General features: G+C 36.6%; 1 protein-coding gene across 3 annotated transcripts in view; it reads right to left on the bottom strand.

Annotated features, from left to right (window-relative positions):
• PCCA (propionyl-CoA carboxylase subunit alpha) overlaps window positions 1-26,279 on the bottom strand; it is a 263,973-nt gene that overhangs the window by 134,604 nt on the left and 103,090 nt on the right. For all 3 annotated transcript variants that reach the window (XM_065740814.1, XM_065740812.1, XM_065740815.1), the window contains exons 12-16: window positions 21,558-21,708; window positions 11,148-11,291; window positions 9,716-9,790; window positions 4,497-4,565; window positions 3,654-3,729 (exon numbers count right to left, since the gene is read on the bottom strand). In XM_065740814.1, the coding sequence (XP_065596886.1) occupies window positions 3,654-3,729; window positions 4,497-4,565; window positions 9,716-9,790; window positions 11,148-11,291; window positions 21,558-21,708 (515 nt within the window). The remainder of the gene's footprint in view (window positions 1-3,653; window positions 3,730-4,496; window positions 4,566-9,715; window positions 9,791-11,147; window positions 11,292-21,557; window positions 21,709-26,279) is intronic.

Raw genomic sequence — 26,279 nt, 5'->3', positions numbered from 1 at the left:
CACAGAGTGTTAAATTGGTGTTACTGCTTTATACTTGAATCATAAGAGAATGTATTAAAAACAAACAAAAAAAAACAGCTCTAAGGAAAGGTTACAAAATCTTTGCTATCTGCAGATTTAATATCCTATTTCTGCTGTCTAAATTAGAAAAGAGCAAAGCCATAAATTTCTGATAAAAGGTGACAAAACTGGAGAAAGATGTACTACTGATTACCTTACAGGCTCAGAGGTACTTAATTATTCACATCTCAGGTTGATGAGCAACACTAGTGCTATGTTTGACCAATGTCCTTAACATTTCAGTATTCCAGGAACCACTGGATAAAGCCAAAAGTGAGGCAAACATGGGTTAGAACATGAACCCTGATATCATCACTGAGACATACTGGAACATCCACAGCAATGCTGGACAGCAACGTTACCTAAATAGATCTTCCCTCTTTCAGAAATCTTAGATGAGATTTCAAATTTGAATGAGATCTCAATGGAAGATTAAGTTTCTACCAGAATAATGACCTCAGGAGATTAATCCAATGCGCTCCTCAAATGTTATTTTACTTTCATCTGATTTCATGAATAACACAGTTATAACAAAGGAATATGAAGACTGCTTCCTAGAATGAGATTGAATACACCCTGAGTTAGGTACATTGGTAGCATCTGCTGATGAACAGATTTGTTTCCTGCAAGTAGAATGGAGCCAAAAACAATGGGGTAGTTTTTGGATATCCTAAAGTCACAGCAGCGGAATTTGAGTGTGTGTTCATACAGATAGTACACGAGGAGCACCGTGAAGTGCAAGGACTCTGCTATCAGCATGCCTCCATCTACACTGGATGACTCACCTCCAGAAGAGTCACTGTGCCACTTCAATCCCTGGATTCTCTACTGAGACCTCCATGAATGACATTATATGCTGGCATTTGTTCCAAGAGGACATTTGTCCTCTAGGAACTCAATAAAGACCACTGATTTCACATGGGTCAGCAAGCAACCATCAAAATATTAGTGACTAAAAATCCTTACCAACTTTTGCCTGTCTTGAACTAGTGACACAGAAGTGATGGGGAAGACTCCATCTTCCATTAGCAATCCCTAAGCTATCCATTAGATTGTCCTCAACCTGCTACCCAGTCACCCCAACCCATCCCCACCAAATGTGAGCAAGCAAGCATTTTTGTTTACAGAAATGTTGCAATTCTTGGGAATCCAAATTCTTGCAGTATTATTTGTACAAGTTACATTGCCTTTAGCTGGTAATCTTAGCTAATACTTTTTGCAAGTCCTGGAAGACTTGTTACTTAGAATGAAAAACTAAATGGCCTTTAAATACAAAGCAAACAAAAGCTGCTTAAAAAAAATGAGGTTTTTTTCAGAATATGGAGCATGAAGAACACTACTCAGAAAAACTATGTAGATTTTTGAATAGTTGTATATAGGCTCAATATTCAGACATAAAACTGACTCTAAACTACCTTAAAACTATCTGTATATTTAATTACTAATAGCAACTACTCATACGGACTTCACATGTTCCCAAAAGATAAATACGTTTTAATATTATGTTACATAACAATTTAAAGCAAAAAAAATGTTATTGAAAAATGCTTTGAATTGTTTTTACAGTGTTTCTTTGTCAATTTATATATAGAGAGTATTGTTTCATCTTCAACACTTGTTAAGCTTACTTGAACTTAAGAGACAACTCTGATCTGTCTGAACTGTAATGTTTTGAACTACGCTGACAGGTATAAAAGTATTATTCACACTAGAGATGAGATAATGTCATATCTATGTGTACTGCTTATAACATAAACACTGACAAGAAATTATCTGCTGCATAAAACTACATGAAAATCTTGTTGGTTTTCAATTGCAAATCATTGCTCATCACAATTATAAACGCATTCTGAAATTTCATAAACTTTTGAAATCTATGGCAAATTAAAATTTGTCCTCTGTAATGCAATAATTCCTGCCTGTAGTTAATTTATTACCTCTATCAACATTTTTAATACACGAAGAGATATTTCACTGGTATAAATATAGTGAGAGATCAGTTAAGAGCATTTAAATGCATATGTGCATATTAATGAGATACTAAAAAAAATCAATACTAAAATTAAGTTTTCAGATGCAAGGCAACATACCTTTTCTAGATATTTATGTCTGTAGAACTAACCAAATACATCTATGTAAAATAACCAAAAACCAATAGGTTCCATTCCATTTTGTAGTACACAGTAAAAGACCACAGTCCACATACAATTCCAATACTGCCATTAAATATAATTCACCTAATGTCGCTAGCTACTTTTACAACTGAGCTTGAGTCAAGAACCTGTGTCCATTAAAAAGGAAAAAAAAAAAAGCACTATCCTACTTCATTCTAGCTGTATTCTCTCATATAAATTCACTACGCTGATATACAGCAGGAGTTTACATCAGCACATTGTACTGCAATAGTATAAAGGCTCAAGTTTCACCAGTATAAATCTATTTTAGAGTCTAGTCCTACCACCTATCTAGCTACACTGTGGTACAGAGATGCTCATTCTCCCCTAAATAGATAAATCTCTTAAGTCTGACATGGCATCTGTAGTATTCGTCAGAAAGCATTAAAGCCATACCAAATTTTAAAGAAACACTGATATGCTGGTCTGCTACACAAAGTAGGCTCTCCTGTTCCTCCTCCAGCTGTTTAGAGATGGAATTAAAGGTGTTACAAGTCACTCGCCCATCACGGAAGAACAAGTACAGCAGTCAAAAAGAAAAAAACCCAACAAAACCAGCAATGTCAAATAGTTGTCTTCCCTTCTATCCTGGTTCTTCTAAGTATACTGACTAGTAATGAAAAAAAATCTCCTTCAGACACCACAGATTAGAGGAAAAGTGAAGATTTTTAACACGTTACAGTTCCCTTCTCTACTTACGCCCAGGATAAGAAAGAATTAAAAAAATCCAATGTTTCTTTCTATCTTGAGTTTTCCTAGTTTTCTCTTTTTTTTTTTCCCCATAAGACAAAGAGGAAGATGTAAAGATTCCTCCCACACAAACCCCAACTTCCCTTTTTAAAACTTCAAACGAGTTAAAGTGGTCATGGTTGATTCACCCCTGCTGCTTGGGAAAGCTGAAGGAGCATCCACTACATCTAGTCGGTCAGCAAGCAAGAGCTGAAACACATTTTACTTATCAGTGCACATTTCTATTTACCCAAAGACAAAAACTACACTGAAAGTAAGAAATATATATATATATATATATACACACACACTCAACAGTGATAAAATTTTTACTGTAGTCAGTGTATTAAACTGCTATAAAGCAGCAACTGCTTTTAATTTCCTACACACGGTGGCCATTTTTTCCCCCCCACTACGTAATACATGAATTATGTCCCACCATCTTCTGAAATCTCTTTAAGGAAATAATTCAAATATTTATCTCTAAACATTTATCTCATAAAGCAAAAACAATGGAGAAAAAAATGAAGTCTTTAGCACTGATCTATCTTCTCAACTTAATTAACACAAGCTTTTCCTGTTTTCATTTGCACTTATGAAGTGGGAATTTTACTCAATTTGCTAATTACTACATTTTCAAGCTGTTTTGTTGAAACAGATCACTCTAGAAACCCAAATTTTTGTAGTTACCTCGAATTACGTAATTGTCCAAAGCCTCCTCCATTCTTCTCAATGCTTCAGCTCTATTAGAGCCATAGGTAATCAGCTGAAAAACAAAAGGTATTTAAGTTAACTAAAAATAGCATGTTTGTCTCCAGACTCTGCAAAGCATTTAAAATGGACAGTTTGTAAAACTTCTGCAATCCCAAAGACATTTCTAGCACATTACTGGATCTATGTTTCAGAGGCTCTCTAAAACATCAAGAGATCTCAAGAGCTCAATCCATTCAATGAAAGAAGGCCAATCACTTCCAGTGCTTACAAATCTGGGCGTGTAAATGGAGTCTCTCTTTTTCAGGAGCACTGAAAATTAAAGCAGAGATTGAGTATCTAGTTGAATGGATGCTCCAACCAACTTCAAAGATGTATTCAACAACTGAACTCTGACTGTATAGTTTATAGTTTAACTTTACCAATATGTTACTAATGAATATGAACTAACACCGAGGGACACTTTCAACCATCTATTTCACTGCTTCTTTTCAGAAGCCAGAACTATTGAAATAACAGTTCTAGTTAGAATACATTAAAAGAATATACTGGTTTCTGTTCAAAATCCCTTTAATAACCACAAACTGCAAGACAAACAATTACTACCTCAGTAGATAAACAAAATTTTGTTTACAAGTAACTTGAAACTTCCTCTATTACACACTTTCCTTCATTCCTCTCATATTTCCTTAAGGCACATTATGCCCAGCATCTTTAAAATACTGATTTACCAAGCCTTTAGGATTTTCTTCTTTGATCTGCATGTAAATTCAGCATTTCATACCTTAATGAATTTTAAATATTAAAAAGTAACCAACTCACTTTTGAGATCATAGGATCATAGTAAATGCTGATGTCACTTCCTTGTTCTATGCCACTGTCAACACGTACCTTCAGAAAACAACAAAAAAAAAATTGTATTAAAAAAAAAAAAAAAGAAACCTCCAGTATGCAATAAAATGTATCTGACAGGCTAAAACCCCAAAAGTTCACAACGCTTATGTACATTTTTCTCTTGAAGAACTAGGATAATAATTTGTTTTCAGAAGAGTTGAGGAAGGGGAAGGGAGCCTTTATCTCCACCAGGAAAAAGACCTGTAAGTTATTCTCTCCTTCAAAAGAAACACAAATATAATCTTCAGCTGATAGTCAAAATTCTCTTTTGTTCTCCTTACAATGCACAGTAAACACACGGAGTTTGATCTAACAATTTAGGTTCTGTTACACACTCTAAACTTCAACTCACAACACGTCCAATTCTGATTTAATCACTGTAATAAGATAGTTGTAATTACTCTTCTGACTGACACCTGGCATGAAGGATGCCCCTCAAAATCACACCCTTTCTGCATCTATACGCAATCCCATTCCACACGTTTCACGATAGCCTTTCTGAAGGTTCCAGTGGGAATACAACTCAGGAGCATTCAGCAGGAACTTTGGAGCTCTGCTTATCAGCTCTATAGGAATACCAATCCTGTGGTTTTCATGTCTGTAACACTTTCCTTTTCTGCCTCGCCCTCTTGACTGTAAACCATTGTGTTTTCTGTTGCTGCTTTTCCCCTGAGGCGTCAATGTTTACACAGCTTTTTCCACGGCTTTGCTTTGTAAGGACACAGCCCCAATTAAATCTCTGATTCTGCAATATTCACAGAAAAAAATAACACAAGTTCAAAAATCCCTTTTGAAGAGGCCGATTGCTGTTAACCAGCCAACAAGTTAGTCAGTATAATGGTGATTCTTGTTTTCATCTCTCAGTTTGATTTCATCACCGTAGCAATGAGGTTAGCCATATAAAACTGTTTAAATGAGTAATTTCTGAGGAAGAAATATGTATTAAATTGCTGTTTTTGAGCACAAGAATCTGAAATATTTTTTAACTATTAATCAAAATAACTGAAAGCATTCTGGTGATCACAAGGATGGAGGACTCTAATCAAAGCCGTTGAAACAGCAGGGCTCTGGTATACTGCATTGTAAAGGGGATGGGGAAGAGGGTCCTGGAATCTCACTTAAATCTTCACCTGTGGGAAGGAACCTTTGTAATAAACAGCAGCTCAGCTGTCTGCAGCAAGGCAGAAAAAGGTCAACACAACGGCTGTTAGACCTTTAATATTTTAATTTAGGCGATTATCAAGGGACCACATGTAGAACCTCTTGTCTACAAAATCCACATGAGGGCATGATGATGACTTTATTATCCAAATGACATAAGAGATACCCTAGTAGGTGTACTCATGTTTTTCAGAAAAATACACTAATCAGGTTTTATGAGGTTTCATTTAAAAAGCATATTTATGAATTGGTATGTTTTTAGGTTTAGGTTCAGACTTAAATATTCATTGTATATTTACATTTCTGTAGCATATTTATTTGCATGTAAAAGCAGTAGCACTCCTGAGGCATTTATACCACATCTTACCTGAATGTGTTTTATTTACATTTCACTAGGCCTCCCACTACCCCTATCAGGTATTATTAACATTACCTACTGATGAGAAGTAGCTCAAACACGTCATAATTACAGAAAAACTAGGCAGCTAAATTCTCAACTGTCTTTGTAGCTGCTACACCATCCACCATCTCAGGATACTTGCCTATAGGTACAAAGTCAATGCACACATTCAAACAAAAAGAAGTAATTCATCTACTCAACCTGTGATCTAGTATAAATCTCTCCCTTCCATAACTTTTTTGAATACATGATTATTGTGTATAAGACACGAAGCTATGCCATACACACTCCACATACCAATTGATTATAATCTCCAAAGCAACACAAGTGTTGACGATGCTTTACATATACGGAAACATAAGTATTTATATGTGCACATCGTATTTTGACGAAGAAAAAAAAAACAATGAAAATAGCATAATTCCCCCTCATAGTAATGCAGGTTAGACAGATCCTGAAATCAACATAAAGCTTCTGATGGTACTGACTACATGGCTCCACCTGCTCTATGTTTCTGTTCATAAGCAACATACGGACCACTAAATAATTCACCCTCTATTAAGTACAATATTCTGAATGAGGAAAAAATATAGAGGGAATTTAAAGTTCTTCAAAAAAAATTGTAGAATTTAAAAAACTCTGGAGTCTTCTGTACGAGTTTAATTTTCATAAAATAGAGTGACTAAAAACAATGACAGCAAAAAAAGAAATACATTTACCATCTTAAATTATCCCTGCAGTGGTTAAATTTTCAAAGCCCAGTAACAGTAGATGATTTTATAAACTATACAGTGTGACAGTGCTCAACGAATATAGAATGAAAAAGAAACCGTAATTCAACAGATATTTATAAAGTCCTTAAGTAGTCAGATAATAGCAATACTTACTAGACCTTCCATATTTACTTCTGCTTAGCGTACTTCCTTTCTTTTATTCAGCATTTAAAATACCAAAGAAAGGCTACAGTTCAAAATCTTACTGTACTCTACAGCTCATTGGTATTATGACCCCAAACACTTTTACTGCTGTTGTACTATCATTATGTGTTGTTATGCTATGACAACAGCAAACTGAAAGAAAAAATCCTTTAAGTGGGGGGAAAAGTCCAATCTACATGTCAGTCCTGCAACGAACTATTAGCGCATCAAATTCCATTCACCTACAGGTATAGATTTCTAGTATTTTCCAGTTTTTATTATATGAGTCTAACACTTTTTGTCTTTATGTTGAAAGTGATAAAAGAACAGACTGCCAGTTATACTGGCAAAGAGCAATGCTGGAGCTCTTCAGGTATGGCAGCACTTTCTCTATGTTGGGTAAGAGCATTAAATAGGTATGCTCACAATTATAATGATATGAGTTTTTGTCGTTACCTATCTTAAGATTCATTATCAATGATGAAAAATTGATGCTCCCTCATACCATGTTCTATGAAAATTACAGAATATACGAGAGAAAAAGAATCAGTATAGCATTATCTACAGATAAGAAAAAACCTCACACATCCATGCATGCCACTTCCTCCAACTTGAGAAACTGGCAAATACGGCACGCAGCCCATCACAGCTAGCTTCAGAAACAGAAGAAATGAACTGAAATTGCATTTGGCAATGAACTACTCTTAAGCTGAACTTCCCATAACACATTGCAAGTCTGAGCTGATTTCTAAATCCAACTTGTTGACAACTCTAAAATCTAAAATGTAGAAAACACACACTGAGGCACAATGGGCTTGTAAAGAACTTTTTTTTGGTCGTATTAATTTTGTTCTTCACGGCATGACATTCTCAGGAGAGAAATTAGTTTAACAGTGGCAGGAAACATGTATTAAGATACCAAACCATGAGTGTCTAAATAAAAATAGCTGTTCTATTTTTAATAACACAGAAGTAGTGAACAGAAAGAACAGCCCAGACACTCCGTATAAGCTCCTCAAACCACTGCTCTGAAGCCCCTGGTGTAATTAAAATTTCTTTCTTCAGTACCACGATGGACCATGTGAAGCAATCAGGCATCTCCCACCCTTCATTTTCAATTCACCTCTCCCCCTAAGCACAACTCCCAGCCCACCCTGTCTACCTGACAAGTGACAGCCCAATCTGATTAAATGCTTGCAAGGGAGGGGACTTGTGGGCCTCCATGACAGGCCAAAAGTGATCACCATGGAGATACATAATTACAGCTGTCAACGCGTCTACTGTCCTGCTGGCATCAATTTGATTGCTCCCAGCAATAATGATAGACAAAGCTTAGTGTGCACTCTCCTGCACCCAATCACTTTATCTATTCCGTGGTCCATTTAGCTGACATGCAACATTCGCACAAGCAAATAACAGCAGTAAGCAGAACATTTAAGGCATTTTAATTGTTTTTTCTTTGTATGGATGGCTCACAAGCGCAAATGTTATTACATAAAACTCCTGCTGCAGCATTAATTGAAGAAAGATTTGGTGGGACAAAGACCGTAGGGGGTACAGTTTGTCCATTATCACTTGTACTTTCAACAGGTCTCACGTTTGGAAAATTGCAAATTGCAAAAACTTGCAAGGGCAAAATGTTTGACATCCTGTTAGCTATTACAACATGGTGAAAACTTCTAACAACTGCTGGAGTATTCATTATAAATTCTTATTAAGTACACTCTGTTTCATTTTAAAAAGAAGTTTAGATACATTCAATGATACCTTTCCCCTTCATCTCCTCTTTAAGATCACATAATGCCTTTTAGATCTTTACAATTTTTTTCTGCTTCCAGGCTTTGAACACAGCATGAAGCCTTAAAGACCAGAAAGGGTCAGGTCCCTTCAGAAAGTACGTGGGCAAAAACAATTTAAGAAGTGAAATAAATCACATATCCAATAACATCTCCACATTTAAGGTTTCTCCCGTAATCTTGCACTATTTTCCATGCAAGCAATCAGACTGAATAATCATATTCACAGATAGCACAGCCTTGCAATTCCACTGTATATATGTACTATATATATATGCTATATATACGTATATATGCACTTATGACTTGGGCTCCCTTGCTTTTACAGAAAGGCAGTGCCCTCGTTCTTTTCAAGTAGCAGAAAACACAGTTTATTAGACAGCTCTTCCATATATTTAGACTGCATCCTGAAAAGTGTAATAAACTGTATATAATAAAATGAAGCCAATTTGCTCTTCTAAGTCCACAAAGGTAAGCAGAAAGCATTGGCAATTTCTGATGTCTTCCATTCTTGGTAGTCAAAGAGTTGACACAACATTTGACTCAACACTGAATTGTCGCATTATTTTCTCTTCAGCTGTGTGTGAAGAACTTAAGCTGTAAGTTACAGAACATAATAAAATATTTCAGCATATGCTGGTCTCCTGTTATACCCAATCTGAGTACCCCTGAAAGCCAGCTTGGAACCATACAACTTCAAACACACTTTCAGGAAGCACAAATAAGTATTTCCATGACATACACGCATCCCCCCATCAATAATGCTAGAAACAGACCCTAATTTACAAAGCTAATGAGTACTTATATCCCTTATCTATAAAAATGAGACCCTTAAGACTCAGTACCTACGAAAATCAGAATTAAGTTACTTACACTTGGCACATGCAATGGCTCCTGATACTGAGAAAGTTTACCAATGGATGGCAGGCCAAAAGATTTGTAGGGGTCCTGAAATAAAATTCAACATGAGAAAGTATTAAGCTTTTACAGATGTGGAGAAGATAATACTAAATAGCTGGAAGTCTAACAGAAACCACTGCTGCAATAACTTTTTCTCCTCAGAATTACTTGTGTTGAACTACACTTGTTCGAGCTATCTCTGTTACTCAAAGAAGTGGAAGCACATAAACTCATACTGCAGTCAAAACAGCAGGAAAAAAGAAGCACTCTGCACGTGGCTACAGTGCACCACCAAAAAAAAGTTAAAAGAAAAAATTTCAAAGATAAAAAGAGCAGTCAGGAATTCAACTATCATAAGAAATCAAACTGAACTTTACACTTTTGGAAACTGTCTACATAATGCAAAACTAATATAAATTTAGCAAGATAGCAAATAAGCATATGGACTATAAGAACAACCAATCTCATGACAACGTATTAAGATCCATTGTTTAAATTCCCTCATATTTATAAATACGCCGAACAAAACAAAAGCTCAAGTATCACTTACTCCAGGGTGAAGCCTATTCATAATTCCATGCCTATCATATGAAAATATTTATTTTTTATTAAAGTAGTTCACATAATTTTTCATCAGTAGAGCAAGTTGAAGATTATGGGTATGTCACAAAGCGAAAGAAGAAAAATTAAAAATCCTAGGGCCATAAATCAGCAGTAGTTACATGAGGAAAAATAATATCTCAGGAGGTTGAACTATATTTGAGAAGTACCATTCTCTAAAACGTTCTTTAAACAAAATGAAAGAGGTTGAGTGCCATTTTTTTAATGAGCTAATCTTGATTTGGTTACGACTATGTAATGTCCTAAACATGTTTGAAAACATGTTTTATATTTTAGAAAGCTTTTATAAGATGAGAGAGACGGTCAGACATGCACTTTGAAGGTCTGTCCTATAAAGAACCGTGATTTCAGCAAACATAGCCTGCTTCTTCGATGTTTTGGTAAAACAACAATAAAATTCTTTAAACCACTGAATTATTTCAATGTTCATTTTAGTTTCAGGTATATAATAAAACCAGAAATACTAGCTGACCATACCAAACAATGCAAATTCTGCATCATTAATTGTGAACAGAATATATAGCAAATGTTTTTCAAAACAAACGTTAGCTATCATTACCATTTCTAATTTTGATTTTTGGAAAAAAGGTATGACAAAATACATACCACATTTTGAATTAAGAAATAAAAACTCTACAAACGCTCATTAACCATTTGTGCAGCACACTGTAAATCACACCTTTCATATGACAATCCTTGACTTCACCTTGGTCTCCATCCCCACCTGGTTATTACTACTCTGCAATTCTACCACCTACCCTCCTCCCCATTACCACTCATTTACCTCAGCATAAACTCGACATTCAACCGCCCAGCCGTTGATGGGAATATCAGCCTGTTTGTGCCTGAGAGGGTAACCCTTAGCAACACGGATCATTTCTTGGACCAAGTCCAGGCCGGTAATGCATTCTGTGACGGGATGTTCAACCTGCAAGGTCAAGAACTGTCAGTCAGTAGGTAACAAAAACAATCAAAGAAATCCCTCTCCACAAACAAACACATAAACAAGAAATTGGAACAGGCAAGGAACACATTTCCACCTTGGTCTTTTCCCTCTGTCTCCCAGAAAACATATGTTTGACAAGCTCCCTGCAACCTTCTTTGCAAGGAAACACAAGAATAATGAGCAGATTATAATAACTAAGAGAAACACACACAATAGGAAAAACACCTAAGAGGGATTTTTCATTTACATTACAAACTCAAAGCACCCAGCGATGTAAAGCTAGTTTTTATTTTGCCCAGAAGCATTTCCTGTTCAATTCTGTTTTGAAAAGACTATCACTTTAGCCCCAAATATATTTTAGCTGAGAATCTCAAAGAAGCTGATAATCAACCCATTCTGCTACACTTAACACGGCACGTCCAGGAGCTGCTTACAATTTGCCATAGAACTCGCCTACCCTAAATCTCACCCATTCGCCTGCTTTCACTAACCTGTCCTGACAAGCAACCAGATTAGCGTAATCTTACATCAGCGCAGTGTAGCAGAAACGAGCAGATGGATCCTTCAATTTTTTTCCCCCTCCAGACTTATCTGTTTAGTGCTTAGCATGCACAATAGCTGGGCTGGACCAACAGAGTCACTCTGCTCTCTCAGCAAATTGCTGCTAACGGCTTTGGATGATGCTGCCATGGGAATACCCGTCGCTCACGCTAACCAACGCATGTGCGTGCAAGCATGTACACATGTGCACGCACATGCGTACACACACCTTCTTTTAAATGTGAATGGATAGGAATGAATACATGAACATGAAAAAAAAACCTTTAATCACTGTATTCATTGTGTTCAAGAAGCATTTGGACATTATACTGAGGAACCTGGTTAGTCGGAAATATTGGTGGTAGGTGGACAGCTGGGCTGGATGATCTTGGAGGTACTTCCAACCTCAGTGATTCTATGATTATATGTAAAGTAAAACAAACAAATTAAAAAATAATTTAAAAAAATCAGTGCAACAACAGAGTGCAGGGCATGCCACAGAGATAACATAACTCACTCTATAAGCATGTTCTTCACCCAAAGCCAGATTAAAGACTTTCCACATAAAAATTACAGCCTGTCATTTTTGTTATGAAATGGTATTCCAAGAGCCTTAAGAAAATGCACCTCACAATGGTTTATCATGTGATGCAATACTGCATGCACTGTGTGACACAGAAAAAGGTCAGTGAACAAACCACATGTCTTTCCTCCTTCAAGTACACTAGTATAAGGAAAATATTTAGTCATTATAATAATTCGTGACTAATCGGAACAAGTAGATGCTTTGGTCTTTAAGAAAAAGGCCTTGTAAAAATAAACAGATGGCATCCATAATTAGCCTTGTGTGTGCTGTGAGTTTGTTTAGAGTTCCAACAACATTTTAAGACGTTTTGACATAATTTTAATGACAAATCATCACTGAAACAAGGACCTATTCTTTGAAGGATAAAAGTAACATTGAAATGGGAATCTTTTTATACAGTTTGAGGATGCACCTTTGGGATTCAATCTTGATTCTACCTAACACAATACTCTCCAGCACAAGAAGGTTAATAACAGTATTTGGAGAATCTGTGACACCCATCCATGCCTACCCTGCAGTGTTAAATTGAAGCAATTCAGTTTCTATTAGAACTAAGTTTAACTTGAGTTTTAATACAAAGTTACTCACCACACATGAATAATTTGAACTGAACTTACTCTCATACTTAGGAAATTAAATTTAAAAAAATTACCTCAGACTTTACAAAACCTGCGGAATTCTAATGTCAAAAATAATTAAAATACAATGCTTCTTTTTTACAAAGACATTTATCTGCATTATTTAGCTATACTATCATTTTTCTTGGATTACAATTGGCATTCCAGATTCAATAGCTTCATTGTTGTTTTCAGCTTTACTGCTGATGATCAAAATAGGACGGAATGTTTCTGGAAAGAAAAATATTTTTGTTGTTTGGTTCTTATGACTCACAAACATTTATTTAATCCCTTCTTCAATAAAGATCTTTGACTTGGTCAATATTTTCCTCTGTTCCTTCAAAATACTCCCTTTGTGTCTTCACAGAAAACAGCATTCAGAAAATATGACAAGCAAAATTTTTTGAGGTCTTTTGGAGGGTGGAGAGAAGACGTTCAGCTTTTTTACAGGACTGTTCTTAGGAGTAATGCTGTTTCAGGATAATGTAGACAGAAGCAATCATATCACTAATTTGGTGGTAGGAAATATACTTAAAATGCTTTTCAATATACATTAAGACCCAAATGGATTAGAAAATCATTTTAACCTTGAAACTCTAGTTGACTTTTTTGTAACTTTAATCTTTCACTGAGGTGCTCAGCTCAAATTGCACTTGTTTTAGCATTTGCAATTTTCATCCAGCACGGCTAGGGAGGGAAGGAGGGAGACAGTATTTTTAGCATTGTACAGAATACTCTCATTTATAGCACAAAAGGACATTAACAAAGCAGTAGTGTCAAATCCTGGCTCAACAAGCATCCTGCAAGGTTCTGGAGGTGCAAGATTCCTTCCACAGAGCGATACTTGCAGGATCTGAAATTAAAGCTCTTAATATAATAAAAGGCAAGGAAGGATGGGGGTAGAAAAAAAAAATAAATTAGATCTCTCTTTCTACAAAACTTAAAACAAAGACTTCATCGTTTCCTGCTTAGGAAAGTTCTAGAATGATCACTACAGTTATTTAGCCAAGGTAATCATTACATCTGCTTTTGAATTGCTTTTAGAAGTTAAACTTCAAGTAGTTTTCATTTTTCAGCCTCCTATTTTAGGTACCATCGATTTTATTCTATGCCTCTTCTCCAGCAACATTCATTACCATTTCATGGATGCTAAATCAAGAATTATTTTTTTTTTTAAGAGATGAATGCAACTATGCTCCTAACCAGAACTGAATCACACCCAATATGTCAACTCCTTTAGCTGTGGGTCATGTTCAGATTTCATACTCTGCTGAGCCAAGGACTTGCCAACACAACCTTAGTCATTAAGGTAAGAGCCGATGGTGTTATGGCTGTATGATAGTGGGTAAATTCACACATCATATCTGTCCTTATCATAAAGGGCAAAGCCAGACATGCCTGTAGCAAGCAATCGACAGATCATAGCTACATCAAAGCAGCTATCCCTGTTAGTAACACAACAAGGAGAAAAATTGATCAGTGATAACTCTCAAAGCAGTTATCTGCAGAAGTATTGCCTTTGCTACCAACTCTTTTACATATGCCAAGTCCAGTCATAAACAAGTTAGCAAGAAGTTGCTATCTCAGCACCCACTTACACCTCAAAAAAATCACCTATTCCCACAGAGGTACAGTTCTCTGAAGAATATCACTTTTTGTGCCTGCTTCTAAATCCATACAGCCATAACTTATGGCAATCAACATTCACAGTGGGGTAAAGGGAAAGTTTCCCTTTATACAGGATCTACTCGTCTTCAGAGACCTCATAGTAATCCCTTCCTTTTAAGCACTACAAGTGTTTTTGTTTCCCTAATCTTCCAGATCAAATACCATGAGGTACTGGCAGCACTGGTGACAAAGCCTGTCAGAAAATAATAACAAAATTCCAGTTCACAGCTATTGAAATAGGCATAAAAAGCTAGGGGAACATGTCAACATGGCAGTGCAACTAGCAACAGTTCCCACAACAGTATGGAGGTGCTGTTAATTCTTGCCCTATTCTATGACTTACAACAGCCTTAAAGCTTTACCATGCTTGGGTTCACCCACAGTCACAAAAACAGTCATGTAATGCTTACAAACAGTATGAGGTAAATTAGTGGTGGCTATTCCCTTTATATTCTGGGGAATACTTTCAGAATACAATTTTTTCTCACAACCAGTAAGGTACCCAGCTCTAATAGCAAACCCTTAAGGGTATGCTCACAGGTTGCACTCTCGCTCATGTATACACAAGGAATCAACTTACTTGCACATCAGTTGGAGCATTCAAACAGACCACAGAGGACAAGAAAATCCAAGCTTCAGCAGGCTTAAATCTACAGCCCATGCGATCCCTATCCTACTACTGTAAGCCTCTGGATGGTGTCATATGCTCCTTTACATTCAAATAAATAATCTAAAAGCTAACTTTCAACATTCACTAGTTTCCAGGAAACATGATTCACCTGGAATCCTAGGGGCTTTTCTTCTGCTCCAAATCCAGTATCAATTAACCCAAACCCAGCAACTTACAGATGCTCCTCAGCCACTGTTATTTCAACAAGCTTCTTTTCTATCTGGGAAAAGTGAACAGCAACAGAGGTGCACACATGTTCCGCTACTCAGGCATGCCAGCTTTCTGACTACTATGAGCAAGAGCACTCTGGGGTCACATCATCTTTCTGCAAAATAGTTCCTTCACAGTAGTTCACAACAGCACGTGCATACGGGAATTTCAGGAACATGCTAAGAAAAACAGACTTTCAGAAAGGCTGCTGAAGAGCTGACAAAGTTTAGCTTGATGAAAACACTAAATGGAAAGCACACAAATGGGTAACAGAAGAACTCTCACCTCGCCATTTTCTATAAACAGTACATAACATGCATTGCCATTTACATTCTGATCTATTACTATTCAATCAAAGAAATAAGCTCAGCCAGAACTACAAAATTACCACCTGAGATGCTCATGCAGATGACTTCTATTGTTTTCTGAGTTTTCTTGCAGAAATAAAAACTAACACACAGACATTTGGTACCAAATAAGTTTTTGTTTAATGACAGTACAAGTTTTGAGAAAAAATATATATATTTCTTCACACAAAATTATCTTCCAATAATCAAAGATTCACTTTTGGCAACTTCTGTTTTGCAAGAGTTTGTTTCCTCACTGTATCTGTACTGAAAGACGCAGGTAAGAAATAACTTATATAGCCTATGAATACCGAGTGTCTCCCCTGTGTTCTCAACAACACACTCTTGATATCAACAGGTTATTTAGCTTGCAGTTTCAGCATTACTTTCTGAAGAACTCTTGAAATTCACTATTTCTATACAATTCCTTTCCACTTCAAGCTCCCTCTAACAAAACAAAGAAACTTGCTCCTAACAAAACTGCCTTACACTTTCTTTATGGGAGATGCTACAGCTGTAGCATTAAAGGGCTCTGCGAGTACTTAGTTCAAGATGGGTCTTGTCACAATGCATCCATTCTCGCATTTTCTTTACACCAAATTCACCAAAGGAAAGAAACTAATGTATAATTTGAAAAGAGTTCTTTTTTAACTTATAAAAAAATGGAGCTTGCTTTCTCTCTAATTTTAATAGCATTCTATGATAGCTACATGGTAGCGTTGTCTCTAAGATATCACTCCATGCCCTGGCAGCACTGTTAATGGCATCTTTCAGATTCAATGACTTAGACAAACAATGTCGGTCTCTTCTGTCAACAACAATTAGCAATGCTTTTCTGTAGTTCTTTTGGAAAGCCTGAAAAGCAGACAACCAGTAGCTACATAATGGAAGTTGCATTAGGAGGCAAGAATGTGGCAAAAATCTGGTTAACTGTTGTCGGCTGACCCTCTTGTGTGAAGAAGTGTTGTTTGGCAGCAAAATCACCTTTTCTTTCGGTTCTAAAAATGGCCATGAACAGCTGGTATAAACTGTGTGCAGAATGGATTCTGGTGGGCTTAGGGGATTGGTAATGGGATAAGAGACCTTTCACCTTAAGGTCAGTAGTTCAAATTCAGCCCAGGTTAGTAGCAATTGAAAGTCTTTACCATCTGACACTGTTCGTTAGCCGATTTAAAATGACTGAAGCAAAGTGTCACAGTAAAACAAGATTCCAGTATTAAGAAATATGAAGAGCCTCAGCAAACGGCAGAAACAGTCACTTGAGACTTTACTTTGAAATCCCTCCATTCAGACTTTGTAGAAATCTACTCCCCTAACTGCTGACAGCCCCTTTCACTGCTGCCATCCTCCTTCCCACCTATCACAATTCATCCTCCAGACAGTTACGCATGCAAGGACAACAAAACCATCTCTCGCCATCCCATGAGTCTGCTACGGATACTGAAGTCCCCTCCTCACTGTGGTTTTCTCTGGCAATCCGGACTGAGCTCATCACTTTGCTGTTTACTTTTTGCTACTTGTGCTTACACAGTGCAGCTGCAATGTTTTCCAGCTCTTCCCTCCTTCACTGAGCAAACGTGTAGCGGGTGCTGCCTAACTATGTACAACAGAATACAGATACCATTATAAGACTGACATAAGCAAGAGTTAACATCACTAGAACTCCAAATCAATAATATTTCTATGTATTTCTAGATATTTCTAAATCGTGCTTTTTATATTTTCATAAGGACAAATAGAAGAGGAAGGTAGAAAGGTACAGAACTGCTGCACGTAAAAATGAAGTGAATACAGTGAATTCCAGTGAAAACATTTTACAGGTGACACTAAAGTCTGATGAAAGCGTTAGAAGTTATTAAAAATCTTAGCATGGTGATAACTTATGGATGTGTGGAAATTTATTTGCCTTATGCCTTGGAAATAAGTTACTTTAAAAGAACATTTACATTAAATAGTAAAATACTCTACAACTAACTGTAAAATAAAAACACAGACAGGACATTTGTTTTCAATAAACCTCTTAGAAACACATCGATAGAACATTCTACAAAAGTAACTTTCATTCCCTAAAAGGTAATGATATTCGAACTGTCACAAGGAGAAAACACATTGCTATTCAAACTGCAGTGGCTCTCAACTTCACTGCACTGAATTGAATGGATTGTATACAGTCTATGCAATTCACCTTTTCAATCACATTACTCTAAGCAAACTTGGTTATGTTTTGAGGAGGAAGGGAGTGCTCACTTGTCATTTTAAATCACTCAACACATGAAGGAGGCAGAAGACTGGGAGCAGATCTGAGAAAGAGACATGCAAACCACACTTATAGCAACTGTACTCTTTATACCCATCATCACAGTTGTCTTAGCTTTTCTCAAGCCAACAAGAGATGCTTCTCATTTGAAGGCAGTACAAACAGCCATCTGATGCTTTCTCTTTGCTGTCACCAACTGATTCCCTTTTAAGAAGCTTAGTCAAACTGCACACCCATACCTTAACAGATATTCTTTATTTACAGACTGCAGACTCTTCATATCAAGTCAAAAGAAAAGAAAACATTCTGTTTTTCATTGCAAAACAAAACTTCTGGTGAAAGCAAGCACTTCTCAAGGTAGTTTGATGCAGAGACTTTGACACAATTTGGAAGTTAGGGGTCAGTAACTTTTATTTCAAAGCTCTCATTTAGCTACTCTGGATTATGACTGCGTTTTATTAGACTGATGACAACTAGGTAACATAAAGCACACCACAGCATGAGCAGCTATAAAGAATCAGATATTCAACATCTGGTCTGCCTCAACAATTTAGCAGTGGTAGTTGCCTAAAAACCACTCCAAAAGTGCACTAAATGACAGCATACAGGAAGTTCCCTTGTAGCTGGCAGAGCAGATGTTTCTGCACTTTCTTGTGAAAAGGGAAAATAACAAGTTTTGCTATTCAGTTATCCAATCTTGTGTCTTATCAGTGAGCTTTTGAAGGATGGCAGAAAAGCAAGTAACAAAAAGTGCACTGCCAGTAGCAGAGAATAATTCATTCTATCTGAATGATTAAAACATCTGTAAAAGATTTATGTATCATACAAGAGACAATGAAGCTGATTCACAAGCTTATTATCACTGTCCAATCTCATGTTGCAGCAATGCCTCACACAAAAGTTACATAAAATATTAACATCCTGTAAGGTGCTCTTTTTCTTCAATTGCAGGACTGTTTAGCTTAAAAGATATAATCCCAGAAAGTTCCCCCAAAAGATAGCCGAACAATAACAGTTCTCATTTACTGCAAAATAATCTACAAAACACATTAGAAGATCTCTGACATACACCAAAGAGATGGAGGGGAGAAATCAGCAAGCCTTGTCAAACGTTGGACATGGTTTAGCTGGCTTTATTCAAGTTCATTCTGAAGTCTATATAAAGTAAAAAGATCCCGGTGATCTGACTAGAGATTGCGTAAATACTGAATCAGACACAGAAAACTGCATAACTTAGTAGAAGCGTTCTGATGATGTAAAGGTAACTGTGTTTGTAATGCACACTGACAAAGACCTTAGGAACATGATTTATGAACAAGATGTTTATCATTTAAGGAAGTCCTTCCAACTGTTGAGTACTACTCAAAAAGAGGGTGAGTCTGTCAGTCATTGCTCACAGTTTCAAGATGTAAAAGGACCAAAGTAAAAGAAGGACACCTGGAGACATTCCTCGTCCTTAAGTTAAATCTGGACAAAAAAAGCTTCATTAGAGTTTCTATGTTTGGCTCTTAATGGAAGGGAGATATTAGTTACTTGCCTGTCAGCAGAATAGAAAGTAAAGCCTGAGACTTGGAAGAAGCAACAGATCAATTGGGTAAGTTTGGAGAAGAATCAGAGAAAATTACTACTCTCGAGCCTCAAGCTGAAATGCTAATTAGAGACAATACAGAGTCAGGGTAGAGAAATGAGACAATATCTACACAAGCACTGTAATTTAAGATTAGTAAATTTCTTTAAGGGTTGGAAAGAATGAATCAGGTATTATAGGGGGCTGTCAAATTGCTTAGGCTATATTTCAAGAAGATCTTTAAAGTCCTGACTTTAAATCCTGAAAGATGGATTCATGGAAGCTTTCCTACTGTGTACGTGGAGACCTCTATAATTGAGCAAGCTTGAGGCTTGAACCTTCCAAAGTTCTTGCCACTATGTATTAAGGCAGGTAGGGGAGAGACATCACAAAACAGAATAGATAGCATCTTAACGAAACACACTGAAAAGAGAATCAGCTCTAAGGATACTTCATTATTATTTCCATTTAGGAATCAATTATCAGTAGGATGTTAGAGCAAAGAAGCAGTTTTGGACTTCAGGTGTGTTACACAGAAAACCAAACACGAATTTTCTTCTCTTCACACAGGAGTACGGAGAGTGTCTGAAAATGGTTCTTCTCAAGAACAGCATAATAAATATGTTCAAATAGAGAAACTCCTCTTAACATTTTAATAAATTACACAAAGTGCTTAGCAGTTGTTCTTTCTAACAGAATCTAAGGTAGAGAAGATCGTGCCAAGAATACAAACTCCTAGCAAAAGTGTAAGTAAATTACAACTGTTATGAGTAGTTCAAAAAACACTGCTGCCGGGCAATGCAAATTTTACCAGCAGTCTTCCCTTGGTACCAGCTCCTTTAATACCCTCACTCCTTTGAGTTCTAATTCCCCTCATCTCTTTAGCCACAACACCCAGCCATTATACAAAGTTACTCATATATGTTAGGATTTCAAGCACCTCTTTACACTCTATCACTGCTTACACATGCAAGCAGCAGGCAGAACACAGCCCCACTGAAATGTTGCTAAAACTTAAAAAGAAGCTGATGGCTCTATTGTTTGATTCCAAATTTCAGTCTTTCTGGTGTAATTTAACAAAGTGAGAGAACAGTGATTATAGTATTTACATTCATACAAGTTGGACTTTCTTCTTGTTTCTGAGAGTGACATTCAGATTTCAAAGTATATACTTGCTTACATGGTTTATTAACAGAACCATGTTATCATGTTCAACTGAGAGGTAGGAGTGTAGTTCTCCAGGAAACACACTGTCCACTCATTTGCAGTACACACTGTAATAATACATAGCACTGGCTCCAAGAGTTGCTATAAAAATGCTACCCTACTCGTGTTTTCAATCACATGCAGGTTGCCAGTGTTTTTATTTCTGACATACACGTAGCTTTAGTCACTCTCTCAGAGATAATCAGTAAGTGATCATCAAACAGAAAAGAAACTTGAGGGACCAGGGGAAATCATCAGAGCACAGTGGCTAGTCACTTACCGCATGCTCACAGTGGCACTTAACAGCGACCTCTTGAAAGGTCTTTAGGTCAAGTGTAACAAAGAGCAAAAAAACTTCAGAATGCTTATTTGAGTGCTCTACAAGGGCTCAAGGCTGCTAAGTCTTGTATACACAGGCTTACTTAAGCGACTGGATCTTTTAAGTTAGTTGGAAGTGCTCACATCCGTCAACTTAGTTATGTATAAGCCTTTGCAGGAGCAGACCCCAAAGTATGGAAGGAGGTTATGTTCTGTTTTTTTAAATAACACTTTTCTGATTCTGAAGAGCTGTTTTTCTTACCTGAAGTCTAGTATTCATTTCCAAGAAGTAGAAATTCTTACTGGAGTCCACAAGGAATTCTACTGTTCCAGCAGAGGAATATTTAACTGCTTTGGCAAGAGCTACTGCTTGTTCTCCCATCGCTCTTCGAGTTTCAGGATCTAGAAAAGTGCTACAGTACAAAAACAATGCTTTTCTTCAGTTAAAAGAAGAAAAAGAAGGATCATTTCATTTTCTGCTTAAACTACCAGTATCGTTATTCAAGTAATGAAAATATGTGAAAACTGTCAAATGTAAGCCTTTACATTTATATTGCTCCTAAACAGATACACCACATACTCACAATTAACCACTCATGTATCAAAAATTAAAGATAAATAACAGTATTCTCTAAAATATATTCTTTATATTTTTAAAGCACCAAGATCTATATAAGTTCAAGTTAAATGAAAATAAATACATACAAATGCATGCCATTTTAGAATACGTTTATTTTCATAGGAACTGTAACTAAGAAATAAAGAGCCATAATGAAACTATTAAGAAATTATCCAATAGAAACAAGAATGTCAAATGACAAATCAGGTCAAAGGAGAATTTGTCTTCTGACTCCACCTGTTCCAATGATACTCTATGAAATAAAGAAATTCTGGAAGTTCATGAAGTATTTACTTAAGCCTCCTATAGAAGCAAAACTGTCATGGAAAAATTTGTGTATTCATAATACATAGCAAAAACACAGCCAACAATGCCATGATAAACCTTCACCTTCTGTATCTCCTCTCTTGGCTTTACTTGTAAGCTGAAGACTGTTTGTTAAGTGTTTGTTAATTGCAATTCATTACTCTCAACAAAACAAAGACACCACGCAACGGCATTCAAAGAGCAGCTCAGCTACCACCTTGGGATCCACCAAGATTCCATCCCCTCATTCTAAGAAAGCAGTACGCCACTGTCACTGCCCAAATGCATCGAAAGATTGAGGATAATACATATCCCTGCATGTTAGTCTCCTCCACTTTGTAAACTTAGATTTATGGTATACACAGGTTATAACCTACGCAGGTTGTTTATTCATAGCTATGGAAATTCCTGTGGTTTTCAATCAAAGCTGTGGAACAAGCTGCCCTTCAAGCTCATACACTGACCTTCAAGAAAAGACAGGATGCAGCAATTAGTTTTATGCAAGCTTATAAAGACATTTACTATATTTCTGTGGTGACATATATTAGGGCAGGTATCTCACCTCTCAATTACTTCTGTAAAGGAATAGGAAGGCACTTCTACCTTAACTTTAAGGCTGAAACAGAAAGGCCACCATATCAAACGTTATATACTCCTTGAGGTGTCTTCAACAGTGGGTCCTAATTCTACAAATGACTAGGCATGAGCCTCCTGGATATGAAGTGGTTCCACCAACAGCAGGAAAGCTCCACCTGATTCCCTGGACTGTACTCAGTCAGAAGCCTGGGTCTGGACTTATCTCTGGGTTGTTGTTCTTTTCTTTCTTTTCTTTCTTTTCTTTTCTCTTTTCTCTTTTCTTTTATTAAAACTGAAAATCACACAACAGCTAGAATCTTCTGCCATAACCAGCCATATCTGACATGACACAAAGAGCAAGGAAATATCCAGACAAACTGAGAGGCAAAGGAATAGATATTTCTCTCCATGAGAAAAGTATATATACTCTAGCACCCTATTCCAGTAAGTGCCACAGGGGTGGATTCTAATGGACAGTAAGGCAAACAGTTGAAGAATTTTAGGAAAAAAAAGAACTTTCTTGGCATCAACTGGGTCAACAGGAAAAGATCACAGAGCACAGGAAAATTGTTGGTAGATCCTATGCCAGATCAAAGGGAAAAAAAAAAAAGATGAGTGAAACTGTGCCCTATCTATCAAAAATAGGTGTTGATAACAAAAGATTTTCATAATATTTCTTACTTTGATTCAATAAGATAATGTATTGTACAGGGTCATTAACTTACAATTCAACTCAGGGTTTCTGCAAGGTTTTGAACATGAAAGGTCAATGAGTAGTTTATGAAGAACAGAACCTTTTCAATATTGGCTTAATATTCTATTTCTAGAATAACCATTATTACTTCTCATACGGATGAAAGACAGTTACTCCCCTTTATTACAGTGGTGTCTCCCTATGTTTGTTAAATGTATGTCAGAGATCTCTCTGTACACCTCCTGCTGTAGCCAAAGAATGGAAAAGAAGTGTCACACTGCTCAACTTGATCTCTGCCATGTGGTTACGCTTTATGCTCTAAAATGACTGGAATATCCCTGCAATCAGCTAGGTTAATTAACTCAAGTTTTCCTATTCCCCTCTGTTGCTTTTTCTTTCATATTGTCCCTATCATTGTTTCTCTATTCTTTAACTACTCACCTTTTACAACTGAAATACATCTTCTCCAGTATAATTAGCCACCACTTGAAAACACAGCATTTTAAACCTGACTTCAACTTTTTTCTCAGACATATACCTTTAATTCTTCCAACCAAATAGTTCCTAGAGCAGCATGAAAGCTGCAAAATAAAAAGGATTTGCAAGATAAAAGCACCAGAAAGAACAAATAAGATCAGACCTGACATTTCACTTATAGGACCTTCCTCAAGCTATTGTAAAGTTGATCAAAGACAGACCAATTGTTTTGTTCTATTGTTTCTACATCCAGAGAGGTGACCACATGGGCAATATGTTACCTCCAATTCATCAGATAATGTTTCCCAAACTATCACCATCACTCAGATAAAGTCAAGTCACTGCTCAGCTTTGTAACATTAACCTTCCTCTGAAGATACCACTGCACTGGGAGATAATAGTACCCACATTTTCTACATTTCAAGGTCAGTTTATCTGCTCTAAGGAAATAGTTGGGCATGATGTCTGTTTAAAATAATTACTTACCTACAATAACCACTCTTCTTTGAGATACCTGTGCATACAACCACATTGCAGGCATAAATACACTACAGTATTTGAGAATAAAGATTTAGCCTCAGCATCTAAATTCTGTACGGTTACAAACAGAACAGGCTCACAAGCTCCTTTAGCCCAGAATCCTTCAAAGACTTCCAGACAGAGTAACAGGAAATGTGTTTCTGACACACATGCATGCTGCACAACTCTGAGAAGAACATGCACACAGTACTCAGCAATGACATATTTTTCCATTAAGTTCTGGACTATTCTATGCTAAATTTTTGGTGACTTCACATAACACTTTAGTAGGTAACCTGGAAAACAATCCTCAAGTACATAGCCTTAAACTGAGGCATTACCAAGAGAGCTTAGTGCTTGCAAAAAGTGAAAAAAAGTTGCTGTCTGTGCACCTTCCAAGAATAGAAAGATTTCTTAGAGAAGCTAACAATGGTGCATGCCAACAAGGTCACAAGAAGAGTTCGACTGTTTCACTTGCATTGCATTGCAGGCACTTACTGGTAAAATAGCTTCCCTTTTGAAATCTCCTCTTAGATCTTTCTGTCACAGTCAGAAAAAATAAAAACATATTTGTCCTTTGAACTGAAATTGAAAGAGCGTCTTTCAATTTAAAAAGACTTTGCAAAACAAATGTCTAAGATAGATAAGACTACCACAATCCTGAACACACGTCTAGTACAAAAAGGAAACAATATACTAAGAAAATTATTTCCTACTTGAGATGAAATAGAGAGTAACTTTAGGAAACAGTTGAGAGTGTGTCACAAGAATAACCACATGTTAAGATTCAAATCAAGGGACATAGCATCACCTAAAAGCTCTGAAATAGACACAACCAATGAGAAAAAGCAGGCAGCTAGCAAGTTCTAAACCACAGCTGTCCAACCTTTTGGCTTGACTGGGTTGCACTGAGTGAAGAGGAATTGTATTGGACATTTGAGTTGGATGTCTGACTCCAATTGTATACATTTCATTTGAAAATCTGCAGGTAATGTATTTATCTTGACTGAAAATTGAGTAGCAATCATTAAAAAAATTTGTTTTGGGAAACCTTGAAACTTATTCTCAAATTCCTTTATCAAAACAGAAACTACAGCTGCATTTATTTTTTTTTTTACTGTTCACAGGACTGTGTTTAGCCAATGTTATCAAAATGCAAGAAATTATTTGCCATAACTTGAGTTTACCATAATTTAAGTTTCATTTCAAAGGCTGTTATGGTTTGAAACATAACACAGACAAGTTGATTTTCACCTTGAAGACACATGTTTAACTCATTTAATTGAGCTGTCAAATCCAAGAAAAATGCTAAACCCGTGACCCATTTTTCATTTTTACATTCTGGCACAAGTTTTCCTTCTGAATTCATAAATGACTTGTATTGCAAATTGTGAAGCATTTTTAGCGTTTTACTATGACTCTATCAAGTTTAATCATTAATACAAAAACTTGCATGTCTGCTTAATAACAAAAAACACAGGTCTTCACAGGCACATACATATAGATGTAGACTGAACCATTATTGGCAGCCACTGTCTTTTACTCACCAAGCAGCACAAGTACGTGGAACATGTAATACACATGGGTTGTGGTTTGACTGTGTGGCAGGCACAAAAGGCAGAGTTAGCACTGCACCCTTCCCTCCACAGAATTCCACTGTCATCCACACAATTTATGTTCAAGCTGCATGCAACTGACTCACAAAAAGCCTGGATGAAAATGATATCTCGGTATTAGAAGTTTACGATAATACGGGGCTACCTTACTACCTGTCCACATGAGGCCTGTGGGCT

The sequence above is a fragment of the Cyrtonyx montezumae genome, unplaced genomic scaffold (genome assembly GCF_038088225.1).
Source record: "Cyrtonyx montezumae isolate F1298 unplaced genomic scaffold, pur_monq_1.0 scaffold_3, whole genome shotgun sequence".
NCBI lineage: Eukaryota > Metazoa > Chordata > Aves > Galliformes > Odontophoridae > Cyrtonyx > Cyrtonyx montezumae.
This window is presented reverse-complemented; position numbering and strand designations above follow the sequence as displayed.